The 26,478-nt window shown below is 42.0% G+C and overlaps 1 protein-coding gene across 12 annotated transcripts in view; it reads left to right on the top strand.

The window, feature by feature from the left end:
* lims1 (LIM and senescent cell antigen-like domains 1) overlaps positions 1-26,478 on the top strand; it is a 176,742-nt gene that overhangs the window by 94,393 nt on the left and 55,871 nt on the right. For 2 of the 12 annotated variants that reach the window (XM_078545573.1, XM_078545562.1), the window contains exon 1: positions 22,008-22,371. The exons of 7 other annotated variants lie outside the window; for them this stretch is intronic. In XM_078545573.1, coding sequence (XP_078401699.1) covers positions 22,187-22,371 — 185 coding nt within the window. In that variant the 5' untranslated portion in view covers positions 22,008-22,186. Of the gene's footprint in view, positions 1-22,007; positions 22,372-23,444; positions 23,466-26,478 lie in introns of those variants that run through there. 3 more of the 12 variants (XM_078545569.1, XM_078545563.1, XM_078545565.1) reach the window with 3 other exon arrangements.

Below are 26,478 nucleotides of genomic sequence, written 5' to 3'. Positions count from 1 at the left end.
GAGGGGCAAGGCTGTGGAGGGATTTGAAAACAAGGATGAGAATTTTAAAGTCAAGGCATAGCTTGACTGGGAGTCAAAGTAGATCAGCAAGCACATGGGTTGATGTGGAATGGAACTTTGTGTGAATTAAGACATCAGGATGGATTTTACATGGTGGGGGAGGGAGGAGCCACGTACTCTCCACATCCCTGACCAAAAAAGTCTGTAGTCAGCCTGCCCACCTGAAATCCAGCTGCCCCACAGTGATATTACATTGGGAACAGCCTTAATTGAGTCAGTGTGGCACTTCCACTCCCATCTGAGAGGAATTCCCACCCTAAATAGCTGTTGGCTAATCTGATTGGCTGTCAGATCTTTTGTTCCAGCTGTGCTAGATCCAGTATTGGCCACTGCTGGGACTACAAGCAGCCCCCGAAGAAGGGAACTGATGGATCCTGGACTGGTTCGGGGAATTTGAACGGGCTTGCCAGGCAGACCCCAGCGGGGAGGAGGTTGGGGTTGTGTTTTACAGGCCAAGGGGGAGGCTTATGGTTGGGGGGGAGGGGATTGTGATCTTGTTGAGGGAGTGTGATGGGGTGGGGGTGCCTCCAATGGGTACATGGGGACCCCCTTTCCTGCCTAACAGCAGCCTCCACAGTGAAAGCTGCTGGGCTGCCTGCCTTGCTTTTGCCTTCCCCTGCCACGCACGTTATAGTGGCAGAGGCGGAATGAGGCCCTTAACTCACCATTAATTGGCCACAAAAGGACCGTAATAGGCCCAAGGACGGGCGGGCTGCCTGACGCCTTACCCGCTCACCAGTTTTATGAGCCCCCCTTGACTTCAAATATGCCAGCAGGGGCCATAAACTCAGCCAATGGGCAGTAAAATTTTAGATGGCCTCAATTTTATGGAGGGTAGAATGTGGAAGATCAGCCAGGTTTTTTTTGGAATAATCAAGTCTGGACATGAATGAGAGTTTTGTCTGAAGCATTATTGAAATAAAATTATTAAAGAGTGTTTTTGCATAAATTCTCCCAAATTTATGAATAGGTCCCTGAGATGACAACCCTCGCTAATTATAATGTTGGATTTTATAACTTTTTATCTTTCTATTAGTGAGAGTAATGCTGTGATTGTTTTGAACATTCAACTTAATCTTAATCTTAACTTAATCTGTAAGAAATGCTGCTCTGGCAGCATCTGGAGGGAGAGGAAGAGTTAATATTCTGGATTGATGACTGTTCTTCAGAACTGGCTTTAAGCAAATACAGAGTGGGTAGGAGGCGGGGGGTGCTCCTAGTGGGTGAAAACAAAAGGGGAAGTTTGATGGGGTGGGAGGCAAGAGAGATTAAATGTCCAGAGGGGTGATGGTGCAAGGTTAAAGTAGATAGTAATGGGACAAGTAACAATACAAGAAAAATGAGACTAGAGGAGGTGTAAATGGTAAAAGCGGATTCATTGCCATCAAATGCTGTCCAAAAACACAATAATTAGTGGCAGAGATTATGTTGATCCCCGTGTTGAGTTTGAAAGGCTGTAAAGTGCCTCATCGAAAGAAAGAATGCTGTTCCTGCAGCTTATGATGAGCTTCATTGGAACAATGTAAGAGGATAAGGTTGGAGTGGGTGGAAAATTAAAATAACAGGAGACCAGAGGTTTAGCCTCCCATGCACTGAACAGAGTTGTTTGCAAAGCACTTACCCAAACTGCGTTTGGACTTCCCAACATAGAGGAGACGATATTGTGAGCAGTCAATACAGCTTACTAAATTAAAAGGGCGGGCTGCCCTGATGCGCAAAGGGCACACCCGAAGGTAGTACACCCTTTCCTTTCTGCCCTCTAAAAAGCTTTTTAAAAAGATGGCCTGCCCACTCCCACCCGACTGTCCAAGCCAACTGTTTGAAACTCTTTCGAGTTATCAACAGTCACAGATTGCAACTCTTTCGAGTACAATCACAGTTCTTGGTTTCCAGGAGTGGGACATGAACCCACAACCCTCTGATTGCATGGGACATGTATTATCGGGGTCAATTGGCTTGTTAACAAGCTCAATTGACCTTTGATTATTTACTTAAATATGGCAGGTGGGCTGCCGATTTGGTGCCCCTCCCCCCTCATTATGGGGGTGAGCTCGGGGATGGGCAGTAAGGTGGTGGGATTGACACCCACCCTGTTTTAAGTGCCCCCACCTCCCCAACCCGGCGAAAACATTCCCAACGGGGGCACACAAAATCCAACCCATTAACTCTGTTTCTCTCTCCACAAATGCTGCCTGATCTGCTGGGTATTTCCAACATGTTCCATTTTTATTTCATCGTCTGCAGTTCTTAGTTATCAATATTAGTAATATAAGATGACTTGAAAGTTGGTGCCTGCATTAGCTAATATAAAAATTAAACATACTCAGAATCTATGCTCCATATTCACTTGCTCCCATTATGGATTCTTACAGAATGTTCAGGTACTTTTGCTTTACAAATGGTGTTCCATTCAGGGTTACACATCATAGAATTGCATTATTAATTTGGTTAAAATTTGTTGTAGAGCTTAATGTCAGTTTTCATTGGGAATGGGAGAAACAGAATCATTGTTCGTGCAGCATTTTTATTATCTGAAGGTCTGAACCATGAAATTATATTTTGTAGAGGAGCAAGAGATGCTTTTTCTCCTCTCCCACTCCACACCTTGACTTTGTATTTCCTTTCGCATGGCAAAGAAACCACCCATGAAGGCACCTCTTACTATGAGGCCCATCATATTGCTGATGCTGAATACAAACACCAGTGGAGAAAGTGTTAAGTTTCCCAGCCTGATGGACCTGGAATCCACAAAACAGTCTGCATCTCCTCATTCTGAAAAAAAATGATCCCATCAATCATCAAGGAACTCACTGTAAAAAAGCAAGATCATGCTCTGGCTATCTTCGATATTGATGGGCAAACAATGACTTCCTTTAAAACCAGGAAGAAGTTTTATAGTGATTAAAGACCAGAGGACATCTGTGTCGCATCTTTCAGTCACAGTAAGAGGCACAACCAGGGTTCAAAGTACAAGGGAGTGGCAGGCGAATTTGGCCTGGAAACTTCACAAATTGCCCCAGAAAACTCAATGACGGGAACAAAAAATTCAAGAAAGGTCTCCCCTGTGTATTTTGATTGGGGAAGTAACAAGAGTGGGAGACAGAATCTGTGACGAGCTGCTTCTCCAATCACAGACTATCTCTCCCATGTTGCTGCACCAGCTCCTCCAATCACAGGTCCCCTCCCCCTTTTTTTTTTCCTGATCTTGTTGTTTTACCTTGCTGGGGTGTCTGGTTTTCTTGGGCCTGGATTTTGGGCAGGACCCTGCCCAAGGCTATGGTGAGTCCTCCCAGCCGCTTGTTGGACTCCTCATCATTGCAGGTGATGGAGAATGATGCTGGTCATCTTGTTGTCCTGGGTGCTTTGCCAGCCAGCTCTAAGTTCTGGGGGCGGTTAGATAGGCAGGGACTCCAACCTTGACACACTCTGCATAGTGACCTTTGTGCACTGTGCAGTGGAAGTTGGATGTAGCTGATGGGGAACTGGAGACTGACTCTAGAGGAGCGGACCTTGGCTTTGGCCTGAGTAGGTACCAACTACCGGGGCCGCTGCCTGTCAGTGGGGAGCCACCACGGGCTCTGGGCTCTCTGTCCTACACTTGTTCCCCTGCTGGTGGAGGTTTGCTAGGCCCTGGCTCTGGGCTATGGGGGATCTGCCTATAACTCCAGGCCTGGCTTCAACTGAGGGGGGTTTTGCACCTTGGGAGCAGTTGGTACTGGTGGGCAGCAGCCCAGACTGTGCTGTGTCTCCTTCCCATCCCTGTGGGGGGGTCGAGAGAGGTGGCAGAGCATTATCATGTGGTTCTGTTTTGACCCCTGGGCCTAACACTTGAAAATTCAAATTTTTAATAATCTTTTAAAGAGATAATTTTGCAGACAACATTTTGCTATAGGAGACATTGAAATTCCTATCTCTCTAATTCTCGTTTTCCTTACTGGCAAATTTTAAGAGTTGCAATTTGTCTAATCTCCTGGTAAAATGTTTCATCCACTCTTCTATCCCTCTGTTCAAGCCTGTGATTATCTGTGATGATGTGGCTGCTAGTCACACGGTTGTTATATAACTCTTATATTATTTGAAATTGTATTGGAATGTTTGTGGTGAGTTTGGAGCCACTGCAAAAGTACCCAAAGTATTCCTGAGGTGTAGGTTGGTTTGCACATCAGTAAGGGATGAGAACATTTGCAATACTTTGGAAAATATTACTTAAAATAATCAGAACTCACTTTATTCAATGGAATTAAATCCTTAATATTTAGTATTTGATGCATACTAGAATCTATCAGAGCCGTTAAAATATTAGATGTGCAGTACTAGTACACAGCAGAACAAGTCTAGTATCCATCTTTCTAATGATTAAAGGTGCATTTTTTCAATTGTCCAATGATGTCCCTTACCCATATTTTCAGTATTCAACTTGTCAGATCATGTTACAGTATTCATAGCTCCCTTTCATATTTCTGCAATTTTTAATGCAGAATGTGGAATGTAATGCAACTGCTTTGAATGAACTTTGTATATTAACTGTGCATGTGCTAATGATTGGAAAATTGTTGATAAACATAGCCATGTAGGATCCTCTAGGTTATTAGAAAGCTTAATTTATAATTTAAGTATGTAAACTGAAAAATGCATTTTTCTAAAACAAGTAGTGTCTTGTACTTTCAGCACTTGTTCGATTGTATGAGTACGTTGTATATGATCCTTACAAGGCAGAATCCTTAGGCTGTGGATACCAATCTAAATTCTGTCATAGGAATGTATTTGGGACGGAGCACTGAGCTGTGGAATTTTCCCACATGAATGGCCCTCATTTTTAAAGGTAATTGTTATTTTAGCAGGAGCCTGATGGTTATCACCAGGGCTAGAAGAACTGGACTGTTCTCATCGCTTGTTGGCTTTTCACTGTAATGACTACGTCTGCTTGGAATGAGGCTGAGTTATTAGGAAATGTATGCTGGGTGTGCTCTGAGGGGAGAATTGTTCCCTTTTTTTGAGCGATGCTGCTGGTGTCTATTTGTTTCTTGATGTTAAAAAAAAAAACTAGTTTGAATTTTTATTACTATAAAGATGAGCATTGTAAAGACCACTCTTGGAAGCTCAAACAACTTTAGCTCTTAACTCCAATCCATATTGTCTGATATTCATTGCTGTCCTAGTTGGATAGGAGTTTTGTTTGTTTTTGGCCACATTGTTATCACGCAGTATTCCATGTGCAGTGACAGAGAGGAAGTAGCTGATATCATCAGACACACAGGTACCAACTGTGGATTGGAACAATGATTCAGTCCTCTCACCTTTAAAGGATGGCACGTAGCCTGCAGGAAGAGGGCAATAAATTGTTAGATTAATGTTGACCTGTTCCAAATTAATAATCAGTTAAAGTGCAGGTACTGTTTTTGCAGAATGTTGTACCCTATGAAAACTAATGAAAGAGGGTACAGGCAGGCAGCATGCTTTCAGACCTATGTCACTGCTACACTTAATTTAGTTACTTAAAGCACATAGTTAGTTAGTTTTTAACTCACCTATTCTCTATTTAGATTTACCAACTTTGTGTACCCTACAGGCAATTTCTTTTTTAACTACCCCACTACTAACTACCCCATTACTGACATGTTAAGTGAATTATTCTAATTACACATTACAGGTAAACATATGTCTATAATAATTTTTACTTATCATTCAGCAGCCCCTCTTCCCAAACCCCCTCCCCTCAATCACTCTTATGTACCTTCATGAGACAGTTTCCACCAGGTTGATCATCTCAGCCAGGCATGTCCTGTCAGCCCAGCAGTCCACTGAACTGTGGGTCAAACAGTCGCCTCTCCCACATGAACAGTGTTTGAACCAGCAGCTGCTGCTACCACCTGAGTGAGCTACCACATGAGCCTGAGCAATGCGTCGCCACTTACTTGTTTGCGTCTCCTCCAATCAGAGGTGGTTTCTGTCCTGTGCTTGCTGCTAATAGGCACACTAGTGAGATGCTTCTTTTTGTTAGGCAGTCTCTCGGGGTCAAGAATGACTTGCTTCCATACTAAAAATGAGTTCTCAGGTGACTGAAGAGCCCAATGTGTGACCTACAGTCTCTGTCACATGTGGGGTAGATGGTGGTAGGGAGAACAGGTGGGTGGGGTGTCCAGGTTGCCACACGCTCCTTTCACTGTTGATACTTGGCTTCAGCTAGCCCTTGGCGATGTGACTTGAGGTGTTCAGTTCCTTCCCGGATGCTTTCCCTCCACTTCAGGTGGTCTTGGCCAAGGATTTTCAGATGTCGGTGGGATGTTGCACTTTTTCAAGGAGGCTTTGAGGGTGTCCTTGAAGTGTTTTCTCTGCCCTCCTAGAAGCTCGCTTGCCAGGTCGAAGCTCTGAGTAGAGCGCTTATTTCGGGAGTCTCGTGTCAGGCATGCGGACAATGTGGCCCGCCCAGTGGAGCTGATCGAGCGTGGTCAGTGCTTTGATGCTCAGGATGTTGGCCTGAGCTAGAACACTGATATTGGTGAGCCTATCCTGCCAATGGATTCGCAGGATCTTGTGGAGGCAACGCTAGTGGTACTTCTCCAGAGTTTTGAGGTGCCTGCTGTACATAATCCACGCCTCTGAGTCATAAAGAAGGACGGTTATCACTACTGTTCTGTAGACCATGAGCTTGGTGCTGGGTTTGAGGTCCTAGCCTTCAAACACTCTCTCTCTCAGGCGGCTTAAGGCTGTGCTGGCGCACTGAAGGCGGTGTTGAACCTTGTCACAATGGCTGCCCTTGTTGACAGTAAGCATCCAAGGTATAGAAAATCATCCATGTTGTCCAAGGCCTAGTTGTGGATTTTGATAACAGGGGAGCAGTGCAGTTTCGAGGGGGTAGGTTGATAGAGGACCTTTGTCTTACGGATATTTAGCGTAAGGCTCATGCTCTTGTATGCCTCGGTGAAGGTGTTGACGATGGGTTGGAGCTTGGACTCCAAGTGTGCACAGACACAAGCATCGGCTGCATACTGTAGTTCAATGACAGAGGATAGGACGACCTTGGATCTGGCCTGGAGGCGGCAACGGTTGAAAAGGTTCCCACTTGTTCTGTAGTTTAGCTACACTCCAGTGGGGAGCTGCTGAGGGTGTGATGGAGCATTGCGGCAAGGAACATCGAGAAGAGCGTCGGTGCGATGACACAGCTTGACCCCGGTCCGAAAGTGGATTGGGTCTATGGTGGATCCGTTGGTCAAGATCACGGCTTGCATGTCATCATGGAGCAGGTGGAGGATGGTGACAAATTTTTGGGAGCAGCCAAAACAGAGGAGGATGCTCCATAATCCTTTGCTGTTGACAGCGTGAAGGCTTTTGAGAGGTCAAAGAAGGCCATGTATGAGGGTTGGTGCTGTTCCCTGCATTTCTTTTGCAGTTGCTGCATGGTGAAGACCATGTCCATTGTGCCCCTTAGTGGGTGGAATCTGCATTGTGACTCTGGGAGGAGCTCTTCAGCCACAGGGAAAAGGCAACTGAGGAGGATTCTTGCAATGACCTTCCCTGTGGCCAGCAGCAGGGAGATGCCTCTATAGTTAGCGCAGTCGGACTTATCACCTTTCTTGAAGATGGTCATGATTATAGCATATCTCAGATCTCCTGGCACATTCTCCTTCCAGATAAGGGAGATGAGGCCATGTATTCGAGCCAATAGTGTTTCTCTGCCATGCTTCCATCTATTCCTGATGCCTTGTTGCTCTTTAGCTGTCGAATGACCTTTCCTACCTCGTGCCAGCTTGGGGTTGTGCTGAGATGGTGGCGGGTAACATGCTACAGGATGGAGTCAAGGACACTCGCGTTAAAGACGGAGTCTCTGTTAAGAAGATCTTCGAGTGCTCCTTCCAGCAGGCGCTGACTGCCTTTCTGTCCTTGATGATTATCTCTCCATTCTTGGCCAGCACAGGAGTGGGTGCTTGGGCCGCAGCTGCTCTTGACTACGCGAAAGAAACCTCACATGTCATGGTTGTTGGTTTCTTTACAGTGAGATGCATTAGTAAGCGTGAGGATGGTAGCCAGGGTATGGGGCAGAAGGGAACCTAACAATCGAGAAAGAGATTAAGATAAGATTAGAAATATTGACTCCTGACCAGATGAGTTAAGTGCTGGGAGAGGAGGTTGGAAGTAGCTAAAATGGATGATTGGAGAGAATTGGCAATGTTATTTTGGAATGGATGTGAATGAGTGCTTTGATTGTAGCAGATTAAGACTGTGAGCATGCGTGTTTTTTTAAAAATGGGAACCTTTGGCTGTAGCAAACCAAGAGCTCAGTTAGATAAAAATACTAGTTGCATGTGAGATTGACAAAGGGCATTTGCCCTGAATCAAGCACAGGGAATATTAATGGAGGCGTTCAAAGGGAGGCTGAAGATGTGATAGTGAAGTAAAATGTGGCAAAGGCTAAAAGGACAAGTGGCTTAGTGGAACACACAAGCTCTTTCGAGTTATCAACAGTCACAGATTGCAACTCTTTCGAGTACAATCACAGTTCTTGGTTTTTCCAGGAGTGGGACATGAACCCACAACCCTCTGATTCAAAGGCGAGGGTGCTATGAACTGAGCCACAGCTGACACCTCAACTCTTTCGAGTTATCAACAGTCACAGATTGCAACTCTTTCGAGTACAATCACAGTTCTTGGTTTCCGGGAGTGGGACATGAACCCACAACCCTCTGATTCAAAGGCGAGGGTGCTATGAACTGAGCCACAGCTGACACCTCAATATGCACACAACTGAACAAAGAATGAACCAGTAATTACTATTGCAACTGATTTCAATTTGGGAATATCAGCAGATTTCCAAAGCTTTGCTTTGGTAGCCAACTGAGGATTGGTTATAATTTGCCTGCAAATTGGAAATGTGGGGCCTGTCTCAGTTTCAATTTCGAGGCCATCTTTTCAGGTAAGGCCTGTACGTTTTAAAACTATGCTTGTATCAGTTGTTACAAGCTGCAGCTCAATCAAGAACAATAGAGGAAATTAATATAAGAATATCTTGTAATTGCTAGGGAAATATCCTTTCTTTTGGACACACTTTTTCCAATCTCTGAAAATCAAGTACTTGCAGATTATTTCTGAAATCACTTTGATGAGGCTAGTTCATATTTGGAGCTTTGATGGGCAATTGCCCAGATCTCTCAACTATGTTAAAGCTGACTCCTTCAAACTAAATGAGTGCCTTGGGATGATTTAAGGAAGGAATGGACTGGTCAGGGAGAAGTAATTTTTTGCTTAATCTTTTTTGAGGAGAGAGGATCCGAGGGAACAATTATTTGGCACTGGAGATAGCTGCAGACTGTAAATTTCACTTTATTTTATAGCGGGGGTGTGGTATGAAAGCTTACCAGAATAGATCCAAGTAGCACAAGACACAACACCGGTAGATCATAATATCCCTGTTAAATATAGATTGCTCAAGATATTAGCGGGGATTTGTAGTAATCTGATGTGTAATATACCTTTAAGACGAATGTTGTAATAGATCATCACATGATCTTGGTATCCAAAAGCAGAGTAGCGCGGGCTACCTCTAGTCAGTAGCCTTGAGTTAGAGTCTGAAGTGTAAAGACAGAGTTTTGAGTTGTAAGTACACAAGTGTAGCTGCTGAGCTCCTTTTGTAAATAAACAGAATGTGTTTCTTCTAAGAACGATCTACTGATCTTCTCTGCCTATGGTACCAACTCAGTCATCTTGAAACATGGGTGCAACCTGGATCCTTAAGTCCCAACAAAGCAGGGTACAGGATCCAACAGGATCACAGATCAAGGATGTTTATTACATTCATAATTTTCCTGGGATAGTTTTGGTGCAGCAAAAGTTATAACCTTTGTGTAATCCTTTACATGGATGTGCAATTATGTTGCCTGTTTAACTAACATTTTATATATTTGAGTCCATTTTTCCCATGATTTTACAATTATATGCATAGTGACTCATGACCTCTCAAACCTGTTTTATTCTATGGTTCTTTTTAGCAATGAACAATTTTCGCAGAAGTAACATAAACCTTGCTCCCAATGATTGAATTTAGCTTTACCTTTCCAAAATCTAGATAAATATCATTAGCCTGAGGTGGATTCTTTATCACTAAAAAAACTAAAACTAAACTCATGGTTTCTTTTGTCTTTGACAATGTATCAAAGATTTGATTGTAATCATCAGCTGCCAGTGTACTGGTACTGATGGGAGTACTAGTACACTGACTGGTACTCAATTACAGGTAATTCATTTTGTGACTCATTGAGACCACACTTGAAATGTTTTGTAAACTTTCAGTTATCATAAACTTTGAAAGGACCTCAATGCATTGAAGAGGAGTCAAGGAAGAATGAGTACAAATTTATGAGCATAATCTGATTAAAATTGAACTTGTTCTCTCAATTGAAGAAATAAAAATTTAGAGGTTGGAGTCGAATTCTGAAACTATTTGTTTATGCTCACATTTTCCATTTGCTTTAGCACATTAAATTTGGAATTGTACTCAGGCTCCAGAGGATATGTGAAAATGTGTTAAGCCTCCATTAACCAAACTCCATGAATGAGATATGAAAATAAGCTGATATATTGAGTGAACACACTGACACCAGTTGATGATGGTAAAACACAGTTGCTGCTGAGCCTCGCTTAGCTGCAAACTGGGAGCTGATAAATTGGACAGCAGAATATTCTTACTGGGTCACTCTAATTTGAGGAGTTCAACAATTCAGCAATTGTTTTTACAGAGAGAATATTAAAAATAGGTGTGATAAGGTTAGATACAGTAGGAATTATGGTTATAATTTTGATGACTTGCTCTTTTAATTAAATTGGGAGGTGGGGTTATGATATTTCTATCTATTACCTGCCTGGTGGTCTCTTGTCCATGGTCTCAGGTGTTCAGCAGGGATTATCTGGCACAGCCCAGCCCTTGGGTTGTGAACATGAAGATAAAAAACGGAGCAAATTAGATTTTTAAAATGGAAAGCTGCAACAGCAGCAGAATTAACAAAAGCTGTGAGAATATTAAAATACAGGAGGGTAGTTATAAGTTATTTTGCTTAAGGCAAGAAAGGTTGATATGGGGAAGGGTAGTGTGTTTGTTATTTTGCAATGTCAAGTTGTAATTATTAAACTGTGACTGATCATAACTGTTTTCCTGAATCTTCACTTACTGCAGTGTAAATCTGTTGTTAATTCTTATCCAACCTGATCTGAGCATGTGTTTAATGGGCCTAATTATGCATGTGCCAACTCTTTGAAGAGCTATACAATTAGTCCCACCCTCCTGCTCTTTTCCACAGCCCTGCAAAATGATCGCTATATTTGAGAAGATTGAAAAAGCTTGGGGGGGATTTAGTGCTGGATTTAGAGCCCAGAAATGGGGAGGGAGGCTGCAAACCTCCGATGGCAGTCAGCGAGCAGGGCCACATCTAGTCAGTGAGGAGAGCTGCTTCCCCACTTGTTCCCAAGAGCTGTTGACCAATCAGAGGGCCAGCAGCCTCAGCAGTGCTGCCAGGTGTGGCGGCCATTGCTGGTGCTGCACGTAGAGGAGGGGGGCGCATCGATGGACTTGCGCCCTCACAAACCAGGTAAGTATGGTCTGGGGTCACTGGGGCCAGTTAGGCAGGCTGTAGCGAAGGGTTGGGGGCAGGGGAGTGGTTGGTGAGGGCAGGATGCACTGTTGCTGTGGGGATAGCCATTGCAACCGGGATCCACCTCTGTAGGCCAAAAACAGCTGCTAGAGTGTTGTGTAGAATTTTGGTCACCACATTATGGGAGAGATGTGATTGTACTCGAGGGCACAGAGATTTACAGGAATGCTGCCAGGATTTGGAAAATGTTTTCACCCTAAGGGTGGTGTTGGTCTGAAAGGCTGATAGAAGTTGAAACTCTCATCACATTTTAAAAAGTATTTGATTAAGCATTTGAAGTGTGTTATGATCCCCGTAGACACCGTTAATGTTTCTAGAGAAATTCGAACACCTAGTGATTAAATGAAAAATCACATCACAAGATTTCACGTTTTTAAACAAAAACCAAACTTTCTTATTTATCTATAAATATATATAGAAATAAAGAAAGCAAGCACTAATAACTTAGCACTATAGTTTATAACTATGTCTTATAACTGCGTATGCTATGAATCCAGTTTTACATTTACTTGCCCCCAACCCCCTCCAAAGAGTTCACTTATCTAATGAAATCTTGAAAATTCATTCACATTTCCTGGGACCAACCAAAAGTGTCACAGCTCTCAGGAATTCACTTTGATTCTCCTCTGCCTTCCTGCTATCCTCTGAGCTTCCTCAGGGTCCTTCCATTAAAGTATACCTAAGCCACCCTCCGCCGCTCCTTAAGCACTTCATGATTGTGGACACTCCAGTTCAAGTGTGGACTTCACTGCACTCTTACTTTGTATCTCCACCTCAGAAATCACCTTTTCCCACCTACTTCCATTATTTTTAAGTGTACATTGTTTTATCGCTACCATTTAGCCTATTTCGATCCCTTCCCCCCACCCCACCCCCACTAGGGCTATCTGTACCTTGCTCGTCCTGCTTTCTACCCTTAATTAGCACATTCCTTTAGATAATATCACCACCTTCAACACCTCTTTGTCCTTTTGTCTGTGACATCTTTTGATTATCTCCACCTATCACTGGTCCTCTTTCCAGCTCTTCTTGTCCCCCCCCACCAGCTTATATTTCACCTCTCTTCTATTTTTACTTAGTTCTGTTGAAAGGTCATTCGAACTTGAAACGTTAACTGTGCTCCTCTCCGCAGATGCTGCCAGACCTGCTGAGTTTTTCCAGGTATTTTTGTTTTTGTTTTGGATTTCCAGCATCCGCGGTTTTTTGCTTTTATCAGAAATAACCTTGATTGATGGCCATCTTACTCCTGGTCTACAGCTATCTTTCAGCTCTTTCTTTTTCTGCTTGCTGAACTCGGGGCTTACCATAAGACATAGGAGCAAAAATTAGGCCATTTGGCACATCGAGTCTGCTCCGCCATTCAATCATGGCTGATAAGTTTCTCAACCCCATTCTCCCGCCTTCTCCCCGTAACCTTTGATCCCCTTACCAATCAAGAACCTAACTATCTCGGTCTTAAATACACCCAATGACCTGGCCTCCACAGCCTTCTGTGGCAATGAATTCCATAGATACACCACTTTCTGTCTAAAGAAGTTTCTCCTCATCTCTGTTCTAAAAGGTCTTCCCTTTACTCTGAGGCTGTGTCCTCGGGTCCCAGTCTCTCCTACTAATGGAAACATCTTCCCCACGTCCACTCTATCCAGGCCTTTCAGTATTCTGTAAGTTTCAATCAGATCCCCCCTCATCCTTCTAAACTCCATCGAGTATAGACCCAGAGTCCTCAAACGTTCCTCATATGTTAAGCCTTTCATTCCTGGGATCATTCTCGTGAACCTCCTCTGGACCCTCTCCAGGGCCAGCACATCCTTCCTGAGGTAACGGGGCCCAAAATTGCTCACAATATTCTAAATGTGGTCTGATCAGAGTCTTATAAAGCCTCAGCAGCACATCCCTGCTTTTATATTCTAGTCCTCTCGAAATAAATGCCAACATTGCATTTGCCTTCCTAACTACCGCGTCAACCTGCAAGTTAACCTTAAGAGAATCCTGGACTAGTTCTCTCAAGTCCCTTTGCACGCCAGATTTCTGAATTCTCTCCCCATTTAGAAAATAGTCTATGCCTCTTCTTCCTACCAAAGTGCAAGACCTCACACTTCCCCACGTTGTATTCCATCTGCCACTTCTTTGCCCATTCTCCTAACCTGTCCAAATCCTTCTGCAGCCTCCCCGCCTCCTCAATACTACCTGCCCCTCCACCTATCTTTGTATCATCTGCAAACTTAGCCAGGATGCCCTCAGTTTCTCATCTAGATCATTAATGTATAAAGTGAAAAGTTGTGGTCCCAACTCTGACCCCTGCAGAACTCCATTAGTCACCGGCCGCCATCCTGAGAAGGACCCCCTTATCCCCACTCTCTGCCTCCTGCCAGACAGCCAATCTTCTATCCATGCTAGTACCTTGCCTCTAATACCATGGGCCCTTATCTTACTGAGCAGCTTCCTGTCCGTCACCTTGTCAAAGGCCTTCTGGAAGTCCAAGTAGATAACATCCATTGGCTCTCCTTTGTCTAACCTACTCGTTATCTCCTCAAAGAATTCTAACAGATTTGTCAGGCATGACCTCCCCTTGATGAAACCATGCTGACTTTGCCCGATTTTACCATGCACTTCCAAGTATTCTGAAATCTCATCATTAATAATGGACTCTAAAATCTTACCAATGACCGAGGTCAGGCTAATCGGCCTGTAATTTCCCGTCTTTTGCCTCACTCCCTTCTTAAACAGGGGGGTTACATTAGCGATTTTTCAGTCCTCTGGGACCCTCCCTGACTCCAGTGATTCCTGAAAGGTCACCACTAACGCCTCCACTATCTCTTCAGCTATCTCCTTCAGAACTCTGGGGTGTAATCCATCTGGTCCAGGTGATTTATCTACCTTCAGACCTTTCAGTTTTCCTAGCACCTTCTCCTTGGTAATGGCCACCATACTCACCTCTGCCCCCCGACTCTCTTGAACTTTGGGGATGTCACTTGTGTCTTCCACTGGAAAGACTGACGCAAAGTACCTATTCAGTTCCTCTGCCATTTCTTTGTTCCCCATTACTACTTCTCCAGCATCATTTTCCAGCGGCCCAATGTCCACTTTTGCCTCTCTCTTACCCTTTGTATATCTAAAAAATTTCTTGCAATCTTCTTTTATATTACTGGCTAGTTTACCCTCATATTTAATCTTCTCCCTCCTTATTTCTTTTTTAGTTGTCCTCTGTTGGTCTTTGTAGGCTTCCCAATCCCCTGGTTTCCCACTCCTCTTAGCCGCATTGTATGCTTTCTCTTTAGCTTTTATGCTGTCCTTGACTTCCCTTGTCAGCCATGATTGCCTTGTCCTCCTTTTAGCATGCTTCTTCCTCGGGATGAATGTTTGCTGTGTCTCCCAAATTTCTCCCAGAACCTCCTGCCATTGCTGTTCCACTGTCTTTCCTGCTAGGCTCATCTCCCAGTCAATTCTGGCCAGCTCCTCCCTCATGCCTCTGTAGTTGTCTTTATTCAACTGTAATACCGTTACATCTGATTCCAGCTTTTTCCTCTCAAATTGCAGGGCAAATTCTATCATATTATGGTCACTTCCTCCTGAGGGTTCCTTCACCTTAAGCTCCTTTATCAAATCTGCCTCATTACACATCACTAAATCTAGAATTGCCTGTTCCCTAGTGGGCTCCACCACAAGCTGCTCCAAAAAGCCATCTCGTAGACATTCCACAAATTCCTTTTCTTGGGATCCACTACCAACCTGATTTTCCCAGTCTACTTGCATATTGAAATCCCCCATGATCACTGTAACCTTGCCTTTCTTACACAGCTTTTCTATCTCCTGGTGTATCTCGTGCCCCACATCCTGACTACTGTTCGGAGGCCTGTACATAACTCCCATTATGGTTTTTTTACCTTTGCGGTTCCTCAACTCTACCCACACAGATTCTACATCATCTGACCCTACATCATTTCTTGCTATCGATTTAATTTAATTTCTTACTAACAAATCAACCCCACCCCCTCTGCCAACCTGCCTATCTTTTCGATAGGATGTATATCCTTGGATATTTAGCTCCCAGTCCTGATCCCCTTGCAGCCATGTCTCCGTGATGCCCACATTATACCTGCCAATTTCAATCTGTGCCACAAGCTCATATACCTTATTTCGTATACTGCATGCATTCAGATACAACACCTTCAGTCCTGTATTTCCCGTCCCCTTTCTCATTGTCGTCCCTTTATCTGATGTGCTGGAAGTTAGATTCCTAGCCCTTTCCAAACACTCTGTCCTGTTTTGTGTTCTGAAGACTTTAATAGCCTCTCCTGGGCTCTCCTTTCTTTTCAGTTTTTTCACAGTTTTCCATGAAGTTGAATCCACCCCCCCACACGCTAACCTGCTGCTTTGTTTCCCATTAGTCATACTTCTTGGAGTTTTACCCTTCCCTCCCTTACACCCACCAACTTGGGAGTGTTTTCAGCTCCAACTGCAAAGTCCTTCTGGGAATATTCCCCTGACAACTTCCCAGAATTCTAACCACGGCTCCACCCTGAATTGCTCATCTCTATGGCAACAGAGGTGAATTGAGATATCCAATAGATATTTACATTAATTAAAACAGAATTACCTGGAAAAACTCAGCAGGTCTGGCAGCATCGGCGGAGAAGAGTTGACATTTCGAGTCCTCTTGACCCTTCAACATGAGGACTCGAAACGTCAACTCTTTTCTTCTCCGCCAATGCTGCCAGACCTGCTGAGTTTTTCCTGGTAATTCTGTTTTTGTTTTGGATTTCCAGCATCCGCAGTAGTTTTTTGGTTTTTATTTACATTAATTAACCTTTTGGTTTCAAAACCAAATCTCTTGACTCTCAGGTTTGCATGACTAATTCAAAGTTTGAATGAAGTAAGGGCTATTCTTATCAGACTTACTGTCTGCAGTTCCACAGCTAAATGAAGGCTACCTGCTGTTTATGGCTGCCACCCTCCTAACTCTGACCTCATAAGCAGACATGGAATCCTTTGAACAGCAACTACTTAAGTTGTTCTGGCAATTTCTAAAACCCAGCATTTTAATTACCTTACCCTTACAACTTTAAACTTCCCAAAACTAAAAATTACTCTAAAATATTAATATGAACCATGGACTAGATGATTATGACAAGTGCCATAACCTATAAGGCTATGGACCAAGAGTTGGAAAGTGTGTTTTGGCTACGGCATACTAATTTAATTATTACTACTAAACAGCCTCACTAACCTTGAAAGAGTAATTTTATATTTGCTGAATGTCAGATTTCTCAATTATTATAATAAATTCCACTTCTTTAAAGTAATTCTTTAAAAGTTTGATATTTTAGCTTTTACTGTATGTCTCTATATTTATTTTTTTTAATAAAGGTAAAGGGATTCAGTGGGTTCGTGTTTGTGAGAATAGTTCAATGTGATTGGCTCTTTACCCTGCTGGGTGATGTCACTTTTGCTGGACACCTGGAGATCTCCTTGACTTCACACCAACAATGTTAGGAAAAGGGCACAGAAAATTGAGAGATATTTGTAGGCAGCCTTTTCAGGGTCAGCAATGAGTGTGTTGCTTCACGGCTGAGCTCCAAACCCAACCATGTGGGACTACCTGGCTTGAGTTGCAAGTGCATGTAAGTCAAAAGTTCCCCTTCCCAGAGAATTTATGTAAACGTGCTACAAGATGGATATGTAAAGCAATCAGAAGTTGCAGCAAACCTCCAAACTGAGAGCCATTCCTGCATTGACCTCTTAAAATTAGAATATTCATTGTAAATTTCATCATTGGAAATGCAATCTAGTGTTTGATCAGGCAGGTTTGCAAACTGTGGCTGGACTCGATCTTGTTGGGGGTTGATCATGTTACACCAATTACTGCAAATGTTGTTGCCGCCTTTCAAAAGTCACTTTGCTTTTGCTTGCAAATTCTTTCTGTTTGATATACATAAACAGAGCAAGGGAGAGGTTGGGGTGGGAACCAAGTACACAAGGAAAGAACAAACCATGTGCTGTTAAATTGATTATGCACATAACAGGAGATGGTTGCCAGGTTCCCATTCCAGCCTCTTCTAATTTAGCTAACATGTTTAACAACACATTCTCTGCATCCCGTATGTCTTTTATTTCTTAATCTCTCTTTACATGCCACTTATTGTCTTATGCCATTCTAAATTCTGATGATCATCTTCACTTTTCTATCCAATTTACTTTCTTTTTCATGTGTGCTTGCTCCCTTTTTCCCCCCACTCCCTTCAATAGCACCTTTTTAAAAAAAATCCTTCCCAAGTTTGGAGTCTAAGTGGCTCAGTTGATAATGATCTTGCCTCTGAACCGGAAGGTTGTGGTTTTGAGGCCAACTTCAGGTCGTCTTGGCCACGGAAGGATCGTTCACCCAGCTCATGTTTGCGGAGCAGGCTTGGGTCAAATGGCCTACTCCTCCCATTTCTTATGATCTTACAGATAATCATAATGAACCTGTAAAAGGCAGAAGATAGATAGGTATTTGCCCTTTGGACCAGCTCTATTATACGTGCAATGCACAGATTTTTTTTCTACTTTCTAGAAGTTGCAAACACTCCCAGCTGAGGTCCTTGAAATCCTTATCAAAACCTTTCAGCCTCCACTCCAGTCCACCCTCCTACTCTTCATTCCACAGCAGCTCTTTCTTCACCAGTTCTTGTGCCTTAACTTTTCCTGGCTTATGTACATCCAGTAGTTCCCTCCGATACCAGTGTAACTTCACTGGAAGTACGGCAAGTGGCCGGTGTGCAAGAGCTCTTGGCTACAAGCAAACCTTCTGGAATATGTATATGTGTGAGCTGCGCACACAACAAGCTTTTCTCCTAGGTTTCCCACAGTAGCTCCTCGCAGATGGATAGCTGGTTTAGAGAGGCTTCTGGGTAAGCTGAGAGGGATGACAGGACGAGTAGCTCAATTTTCTACTTATGGATAGCTTTCCAACATTAGAGAAAATCCTAAGATACTGCACATTTTTGATAGAGAAATGGTGATAATCAAACTTTAATCATCATACTGTTGTCATGTGCAGTTTTTCGAACACAACAGTCCAGGCAGTGGTTATGGCAGCATGTAAGTCAGGGGTTCCCAAAATGTGTATCGTGTCTCCCATTGGGGTCGTGGGTGAATCATTTGGGATTGCGAGCCCCAAGACTGTCAATCAGAGGCTCTGGCCAGATAGCCCTAGGATCGGCACCATTACATGCACACGCAGAAGTCTTAGCTCTGAGGCCCCATTGGAGCATTCAAAACAGTTGTGGACAAAATCATCGGGACCTGCTCCAACAACAACTGCTACCCCGCCCCCCTGCTTTATAGCTTCCCCCCTCCCTTGATTTGCTGCCGTGCTATATGTAACATTGATTAAAGGTTCTTAATTTGTTGTTCTTGAACGATTAAGACAAACTGAAATTACGAATTATAGTATGACTGAATGCGGGGATTGGCATTATGCAAGTAGGGAACATAGATGAATAGTTAACCTTCACAAAATATATATACTGCAAGGAGGTAAAGGCCCTGCTCTGGTCAAGTATACGCCGTTGAATCACTACCTATGTCTAAGGTGGTTGAATCAGATGTTTTTTATTTATTGTTTTGAGATGGCTATTTTGTCATGTATGTATGCATGTGTGCATGCATAAGTATATGGATCTGTGTGTCTTGTGTTATCTCTAACTGTATGCATGTACATAACTTTGCAAGACATAATTAACTATAATTTTTATGAAATACCATTGAACTAGTTGAGGAATTAATACCTATATAGATGTTACAAGTACACTTACTGCCCTTAAGAATGAAATAACTTAAATTTATACAGCATGCCTTTCACAAAGTTTGTTTACTTCTGAGAGGGAGACGGGCCTCCGTGTAAAGTCTTATTTGAACAACAGCATCTTTGATATTACAGCACTGCTTTGGTAAGCACCAGTCGATCTGTTGTGCAATGAAACTAATAATGTTAGGGAGGAGGGAAGCTACTAATTCATGATGTATATTTCACTATAATTGGTTCATCGCAGATAGATTAGTATTGTCTATTGTACGCCCATGGCTTTTGCAAAGAGTCCGAATTGATAAAGAGAACTTCACAGTAACCAATCCTTGGATTAGTATTGTACAGTAATTCTATTCTGGTTAAGACTATAATGACACCATATCTGTAAATATCCTCATTAAATCAGATCAGTAGGCAGAGTATTTCCAAATTAAACCATTTCAAGCAGCTGTTGTCTTCAAACACCTAGTTTGGTAATGTGACTACCATGTGTGCCTATTTGTGGAATTGGAGAAAATATTCAGAAGGCACCACTGCTAATGTGGTTTACTGTGTAAAAGTCCTCCTCTAGTAGAGTTTATAAATGTGTGTAAAGCCAATATTTGGAGGCCAAAAAATAGCTTTTTTAACTTTATGCTATGTTGGTGATTAATGGGAGCTGTGTTTACCTACAAAACTTTTCTTCATATCAAAAGAGATTACATTAAATTTGTAATGTAGATATGGCTTTTTATAATTTCATTTACATTTTATTATTACAGAATTGTTATGGTACAGAAGGAGGCCATTCGGCCCATTGTGTCTGCACTGGCTCACGAATGAGCATTATGATTTAGTGCTCCTGCCTTTTTCCTGTAACCCTGCCCATTGTTTCTATTCAAATAATCAGCTAATGCCCTCTTGAATCCCTCGACTGAATCTGCCTCCAACACACTTTCAGGCAGTGTGTTCCAGACCCAAACCACTCGCTGTGTTAAAAAGTTTTTTCTTGCATCGCATTTGCTTCTTTTGCAAATCACTTTAAATCTGTGCCCTATTATCATTATTGTTGTCTGATAACATTTTAATTAGCTATCCAGTTTTGTTAAATCACCAAGCTCCCTGTGTAAAAATTATGTTCATTTCTTGCTAGAGTCAAATTTATTTACGTCCTTAATTTTCTACAGATTTTTGAATTATTTTATCTCCTTATATCAATCCCAAATTAACATTTCAGCCTTGCTGATGAATATTTCAGCGAAGATGAAACAAAATCTCTCCACTTTGGAGAATGGATTACACTATGGCCAGAATTTTCCAGCCGCTCGTGCTGGTGGGATCTTCTGGTTGTGCTGATGTGAACGGAGATTTCAAAGGCTCGCTGGTCCTGTCGTGTGGGGGGTGGGGGGGGGGGTTAGGGTTAGGAAAATTCCGACCTGTGACTTTGAAGATAGATTGGTCTGTATTTTGTGGTCTGGGGCGAAGCAAGAGTGCTTGCCAATGACCTCAGAGGGAGTTGCTCACAAAGACCTAGCAATCTCTAAGGCATGGATTTCCCCTTTCCTGACATCAGTTTGAATCCTACACCAAGACAAGGGGATGTCTTACCATGCAGCAGTGGTGTTGTCACCAAGCAGATAATGAGTCAATCACGTCACAGTATTCACAACATCAAACAAGAAATTTAAAAGCATTTAATATCCTTGACTTTTAATTTAAATTTTCAGATAATGAAATAAATGATTATTGGATTACGATGGAAGTTAAAGTAAACAAACTTTGGGCAAAAGGGGAAAAAAAATGTTTTTTTATCATTATAGGGAAGTTTTGACATTCCACAAATATAAAATTAGCTTCTGAGGGCCAGTAAGAGCGTTTAGCAATAAGTCTGAAGTTAGTGGACCATTAAAAATCCACCCACCCCTCATTCAACAAGGTGTACATTTTCATGGGTTTTTTACAGCAAGATTAACTGTCAAAGTTTTTGTCAAATCATGATTGAAATGGAGTTTGCATCCTGTAGACCCACTGACAGCTACTTCTCGATTTCTGCGTTATTCTGCACATAAGCAGACCCCGGAAGTTGCTGTCAGTTACAGTGGAATAATCAGCATTATTATCATGGAAAAATCCAGGCCATTATTTCTGTGAATATATATATATCTTCAGAAAATACTTCTGTATATGTTGTGTGCAATTAGAGAAAAAAGTGTAGTCATAGGTTATTTTATTCACTGCACTTTGAGTAAATTAAAATTAGAGGTATTTTTGTACTGAAATGCTGCCTTAGTTATCAAAGGGATAATGAATATTGATGATAACAGAAACCATAGTTTTTCTACATTTTTATGGATTAAGAAATCATCTGTAAGATCTTCTGAATGACTAGTGAATGGATGTAATAGTCATTTTTTCATAAAATTTCTAAAACAGCTATGCCAGACTTAGCAGTGCCACTTCACATCTATGCTATGAGATCCCATGAATCACGTCAATGGCATTCTGACCTTGGCAGAACTCTTAATTTGAAGCTGTAACATATCCCCAGAAGGTTATGCTGACTCTCCTCTCTCTCAGAGTTGGAAATGTTTACACAGCTTCGGAAGAACGTGTTACAGTAATCATCAGGCAACTTTTTGTAAATTGCACAGCACATTGTGTTTGTTCAGATTGTCTTCAGCATCGGAGAGTGTTAGCGTTTGGACCATTTTAACAGTATACAATGGATCCTGAAGGAAAAACATTGACCTATATAATTCCAGGGGCAGATGTAGTCCTCCACACTACCATCAATGGTGGCCCAGAAACCGTTGAAAGCAATGAAAATCAGAAAGCTGTGGCTAAATTACAGAGAAGACGGAGTGATATAAAAATATATAAGGAGTTCTGTGATTTTTACGCCAGATTGTAAGTTGTTTCCCTCATTTATAGCTTTTGATGTCCCGTTATCTTTTGCTGTGTTTTTGCACTGATTAATTTTTTTGATGGCTGCTCTTCAATACAACATTGTGTTGAGATTTTTATACAACCTGACAAACTCTCATATCACATCAGCAATAAGCTTGATACTTGAGTGCAGTAACACAAGGTTCGTACTGGAGCATGCTATCAATTGTTCTGCATAAGCTGCTGTATTTGCTATAAACATTACAATTCAGATATGGCTGTTCAAATTGTCTTGAAATAAACACTGCCATAATTGCTAAGAGACTAGAGACATCTGAAAATAATTTAATCAAATAAACTAAAGTTCTTGGCCTGGGTAATAGTGTGTTTGCTGCTGTGTTTGGGAGCCTTTTGAGACTCTTGCAACTTTGAGGAAGTGCAGGGATTTGGTTGAGTGGTTGGAATTTTGGATCTCTTCCACCGTGTACTGTTGATGATTCTAATATTGTTGTTATGCTGATATCTGATTAATACAAAACCAAAGCACTGTCTGTGTGATACTTTGTCACAACTCTCTGGGGTTAGTGCGCAGTAATATCAAGCCCCACTGTTCCCCGAGCTGCGACAAATGTGAAAAGTTTGATGAAACCACCAGATTGCCCCAATTCTACCTAACTGTTTAATTTAGGCTAACATAATACAACCACCAGATTTGTAAACTTAATAAGTAAATAACTGTTTATTAAACAAATTGTCTTTAACTAGTGGCAAAACAAAGAAATATGAGCTGCTAACTTCTAACACTATAACTTAAACTCTACACCCTTAAATACACACACACACACACACACGATGGATTTTAAGGATGGGATAAAACAAATTCCCTTCAGTTCTTGTTGATGACATGAGGTGGTCTTCCAGCACTTTCAGTATTTAGTTCACTGGTTGAGAACACGCTTTTCTGTGTCTCTAACAGTGGTTTTCCCCTTTTCCTTTTTATAGGGCTTTCATCAGAAAGAGAGCAGGTTACAGAGATATGAGGAAAAGAGATTTTAGATGTTTTCTCTTTGCCTGCCAGAAGCTTTCTTCTGCATTGCTACCACACAAAAACCCTGGTAAGGAGCCAATTAAAATGCTGTTGTCGGGCAGCTCCCGTGGTCCAGGACTCCTTTCCGGCACCATCCTGTCTTTCATGGTATACTCTGTTCTGGGTCTGCAACATTGTATATATCTCTCATCCTGTTCCAGTGTACATGTCCTTTAAACTGCAGCCATTGTAATTCCAATCCACAGTCTAATAGGAAATAAAAAGTTAAGTTCTTTACAACATCCAACAGAAATTAAAAGATATGTTCCTTACATGCCTCCATCCTTTAAACAAATGAAATATCATTTTAAAAAATGCGTTTCGTCACAAGGTATGTGGCACATGGACGTCAAAACACGAGACTTACTTTCATTCATCCTTCCACCCCTTTATACAATCTTCAGCGTTTTTTACCCCTTTAACTTATTTTAATATTTTACACCCGGACAATGCATCTGTGATCACATTATCTTTACCGGCAATGTGAACAACCTTTACATTGAATGATTGAAACAATAGACTCCACCTAGACAGTTTTGCATTTCGAGTTTTAAACTTTTCAATGAATGCCAGCGGATTATGGTCAGTGTAGATTAGTGTTTCTTTGTTATCCCGTAGGACATAAACTTTAAAGTGTTGAAGAGTCAACAACAATGCTAGAGTTTCTTTTTCTACTGTAGAGTACTTCCTCGGATATGAGAACACAGTGTCTAACTGTCACAGTATTTCTATATTGGCTAGTTGAATTGTAGGAGGTTCGCTTTGAGCACTGTCTATTTCTCCTTCTACCTTGCCCTTACTGCCTCTGTCATCCTCCATTACTCCTACCACCTGGCACACTTGCTCTGTCTTGTCATCTTCTCTGTGATGATATTGCTTCAACATGTTTATGTGACATAACCGTGTCTTCTTCCTACGCTCAGGAGTATCTATCAGATAAGTCACTTTACTAACTCTCCTGACTATCTTATAGGGGCCACTGAATTTCGCTTTCAGGGGTTCACCCTGCAAAGGTAATGATACCAATATTTCATCTCCTGCTTGGAACATTCTAGTTGTATCATGTTGGCCTGCCCATTCTTTTGTTTTGGCTTGGGAAATTTTTAAGTACTCTCATGTTACTTTACATGCTCCTGTGAGTCTTTCTAGAAACTTGGACACGTAATCCAACATGGAGGATTCACCTTTCTGCTTTAAGAACTTTTCCTTAATCACATTTAATGGACCTCTTATTTCAAGACCATAGATCAATTTGAATGGACTAAATCCAGTAGATTCATTCGGAGAATCTCTGGTAGAAAATAGTAAGAAACCTAATCCTTTATCCCAATCCTTTGGGTATTCATGGCAATAGGTCTTAATCATGGTTTTGAGAGTCCGATGGTATCTCTCTAAAACTCCCTGTGTCTGTGGGCGGTAGGCGGTAGACTTTATTTGTTTGATACCCAAATTGCTGATTATGTCCTGGAAAATTTTAGACATGAAATTAGAACCTTGGTCAGATTTTATTTCAATTGTAGGCCATAATGAGTGAAAAACTGAGTTAACTTTTCCACTACCACCTTAGTTGTAATTGTCCTTTAAGGAATAGCTTCTAGAAATCGGGTTGTCATATCCATGATTGTTAGAATATACTGATGTCCTGCTTTCGTTTTGGGTAATGGTCCTGCACAATCTAGTAATACCCGACTGAATGGTTCTGCAAAAACTGGGATGGGTATTAAAGGTGCTGATTTGATTGCATGTTGAGGTTTACCTACTATCTGACATGAATGACACATTTTACAAAATTGCACTACATCCTTATGAAGTCTTGGCTAGGTAAAATGCTTGTTTATTGATGCTTGGGTTTTCCGTATTCCTACATGTCCTGCCATAGGGATTTTGTGTGCTCCTCGCAATATCACCTTACAATATTTGGGTGGTACCACTATCTGATGAACACCCACCTATTCCTCATCCGCAGGCCTGTGAGGGTGTCCCACTTCCTCATCAGAAATCCGTTTTTAATGTAATAGTACTCCGGAACTCTTTCCGGCTCAGATTCAGTGTAAGCTGACTGTGCTAACTTGTTTGACTCTGGATCTGCTTTCTGAGCCTCAATTAATGAAGACCTGCCAAACACTTCCTTTGAGTTATCCTCAACCTTAAAAAAAAAATTTTGGCTACTCTAACATCTGCTCATGATGTTACTTTGACTTCTGGTGATGGACTTTGTTTAGCCATTGCTCTGGTCACCACAGGATGGAAAAATACCAGGAACTTGTTCTTGTAACTGCTCTGTATCTTTAGCCTCTCTCAGACTTTCCGTAATTATGGGCGAAGCTATAACCTTCACTCCTGCCAAATCATTCCCCAGGAGTAAATCAACTCCAATGGGTAATTTCTTGACCACTCCTACAACCACCAATCCAGGCAACAAATCACACTCCAATTGCACTTTGTACAATGGAACCGGGATATACTCTCCATTTATCCCGTTTACCAATGTTCTGGCTTTCGTTGAACTCTCTGGAGGGAAAACTAGGTCCTTTTCCAGCAAAACGGTTTGAGTAGCTCCTGTGTTCCTTTAATATAGTTATGGGTTTAGCTGCATCATTTGATGAAAAAGGGGTTATCTTTCCTTTGGACAAAAACCTTCTATATCTCTCATCCACATTATTCACTTCACCTGCATTCACATCAGTGTTTACCTCCAGACCCATATTTGTAGCTAAAGCTACAATTTGATCTGTGGCATTTTCTTTGAGTTCCCTTTTCGGACTCTCTCTTATGAACTCCAGTAAGTCCCATGGGCTTCCTTTGCAACTTCCAGCATTCTGAACGAATGTGTCCCACTTTATTACAGTGGAAACACTTAAGCCTCCAAGTTTCACCTCCACCTTCAGTACCTTCCTTCCTGATATGGGGAGAAGATCTCAAGGTATTCCCAGCTATCCATTCTTTACCCTGGTTACTTGCCTTCCTTTCACACCCCTCCTTTCTATCCTTTTCAAATTTATGTGGGTGATAGAAAAAAGGTTTAGTTTTATGGATCAGCT

Source organism: Cetorhinus maximus, chromosome 7, assembly GCF_964194155.1.
Source record: "Cetorhinus maximus chromosome 7, sCetMax3.hap1.1, whole genome shotgun sequence".
Classification (NCBI taxonomy): Eukaryota; Metazoa; Chordata; class Chondrichthyes; order Lamniformes; family Cetorhinidae; genus Cetorhinus; species Cetorhinus maximus.
The sequence above is the reverse complement of the archived record's forward strand: the minus strand, read 5'-3'. Positions and strand labels throughout refer to the sequence as shown.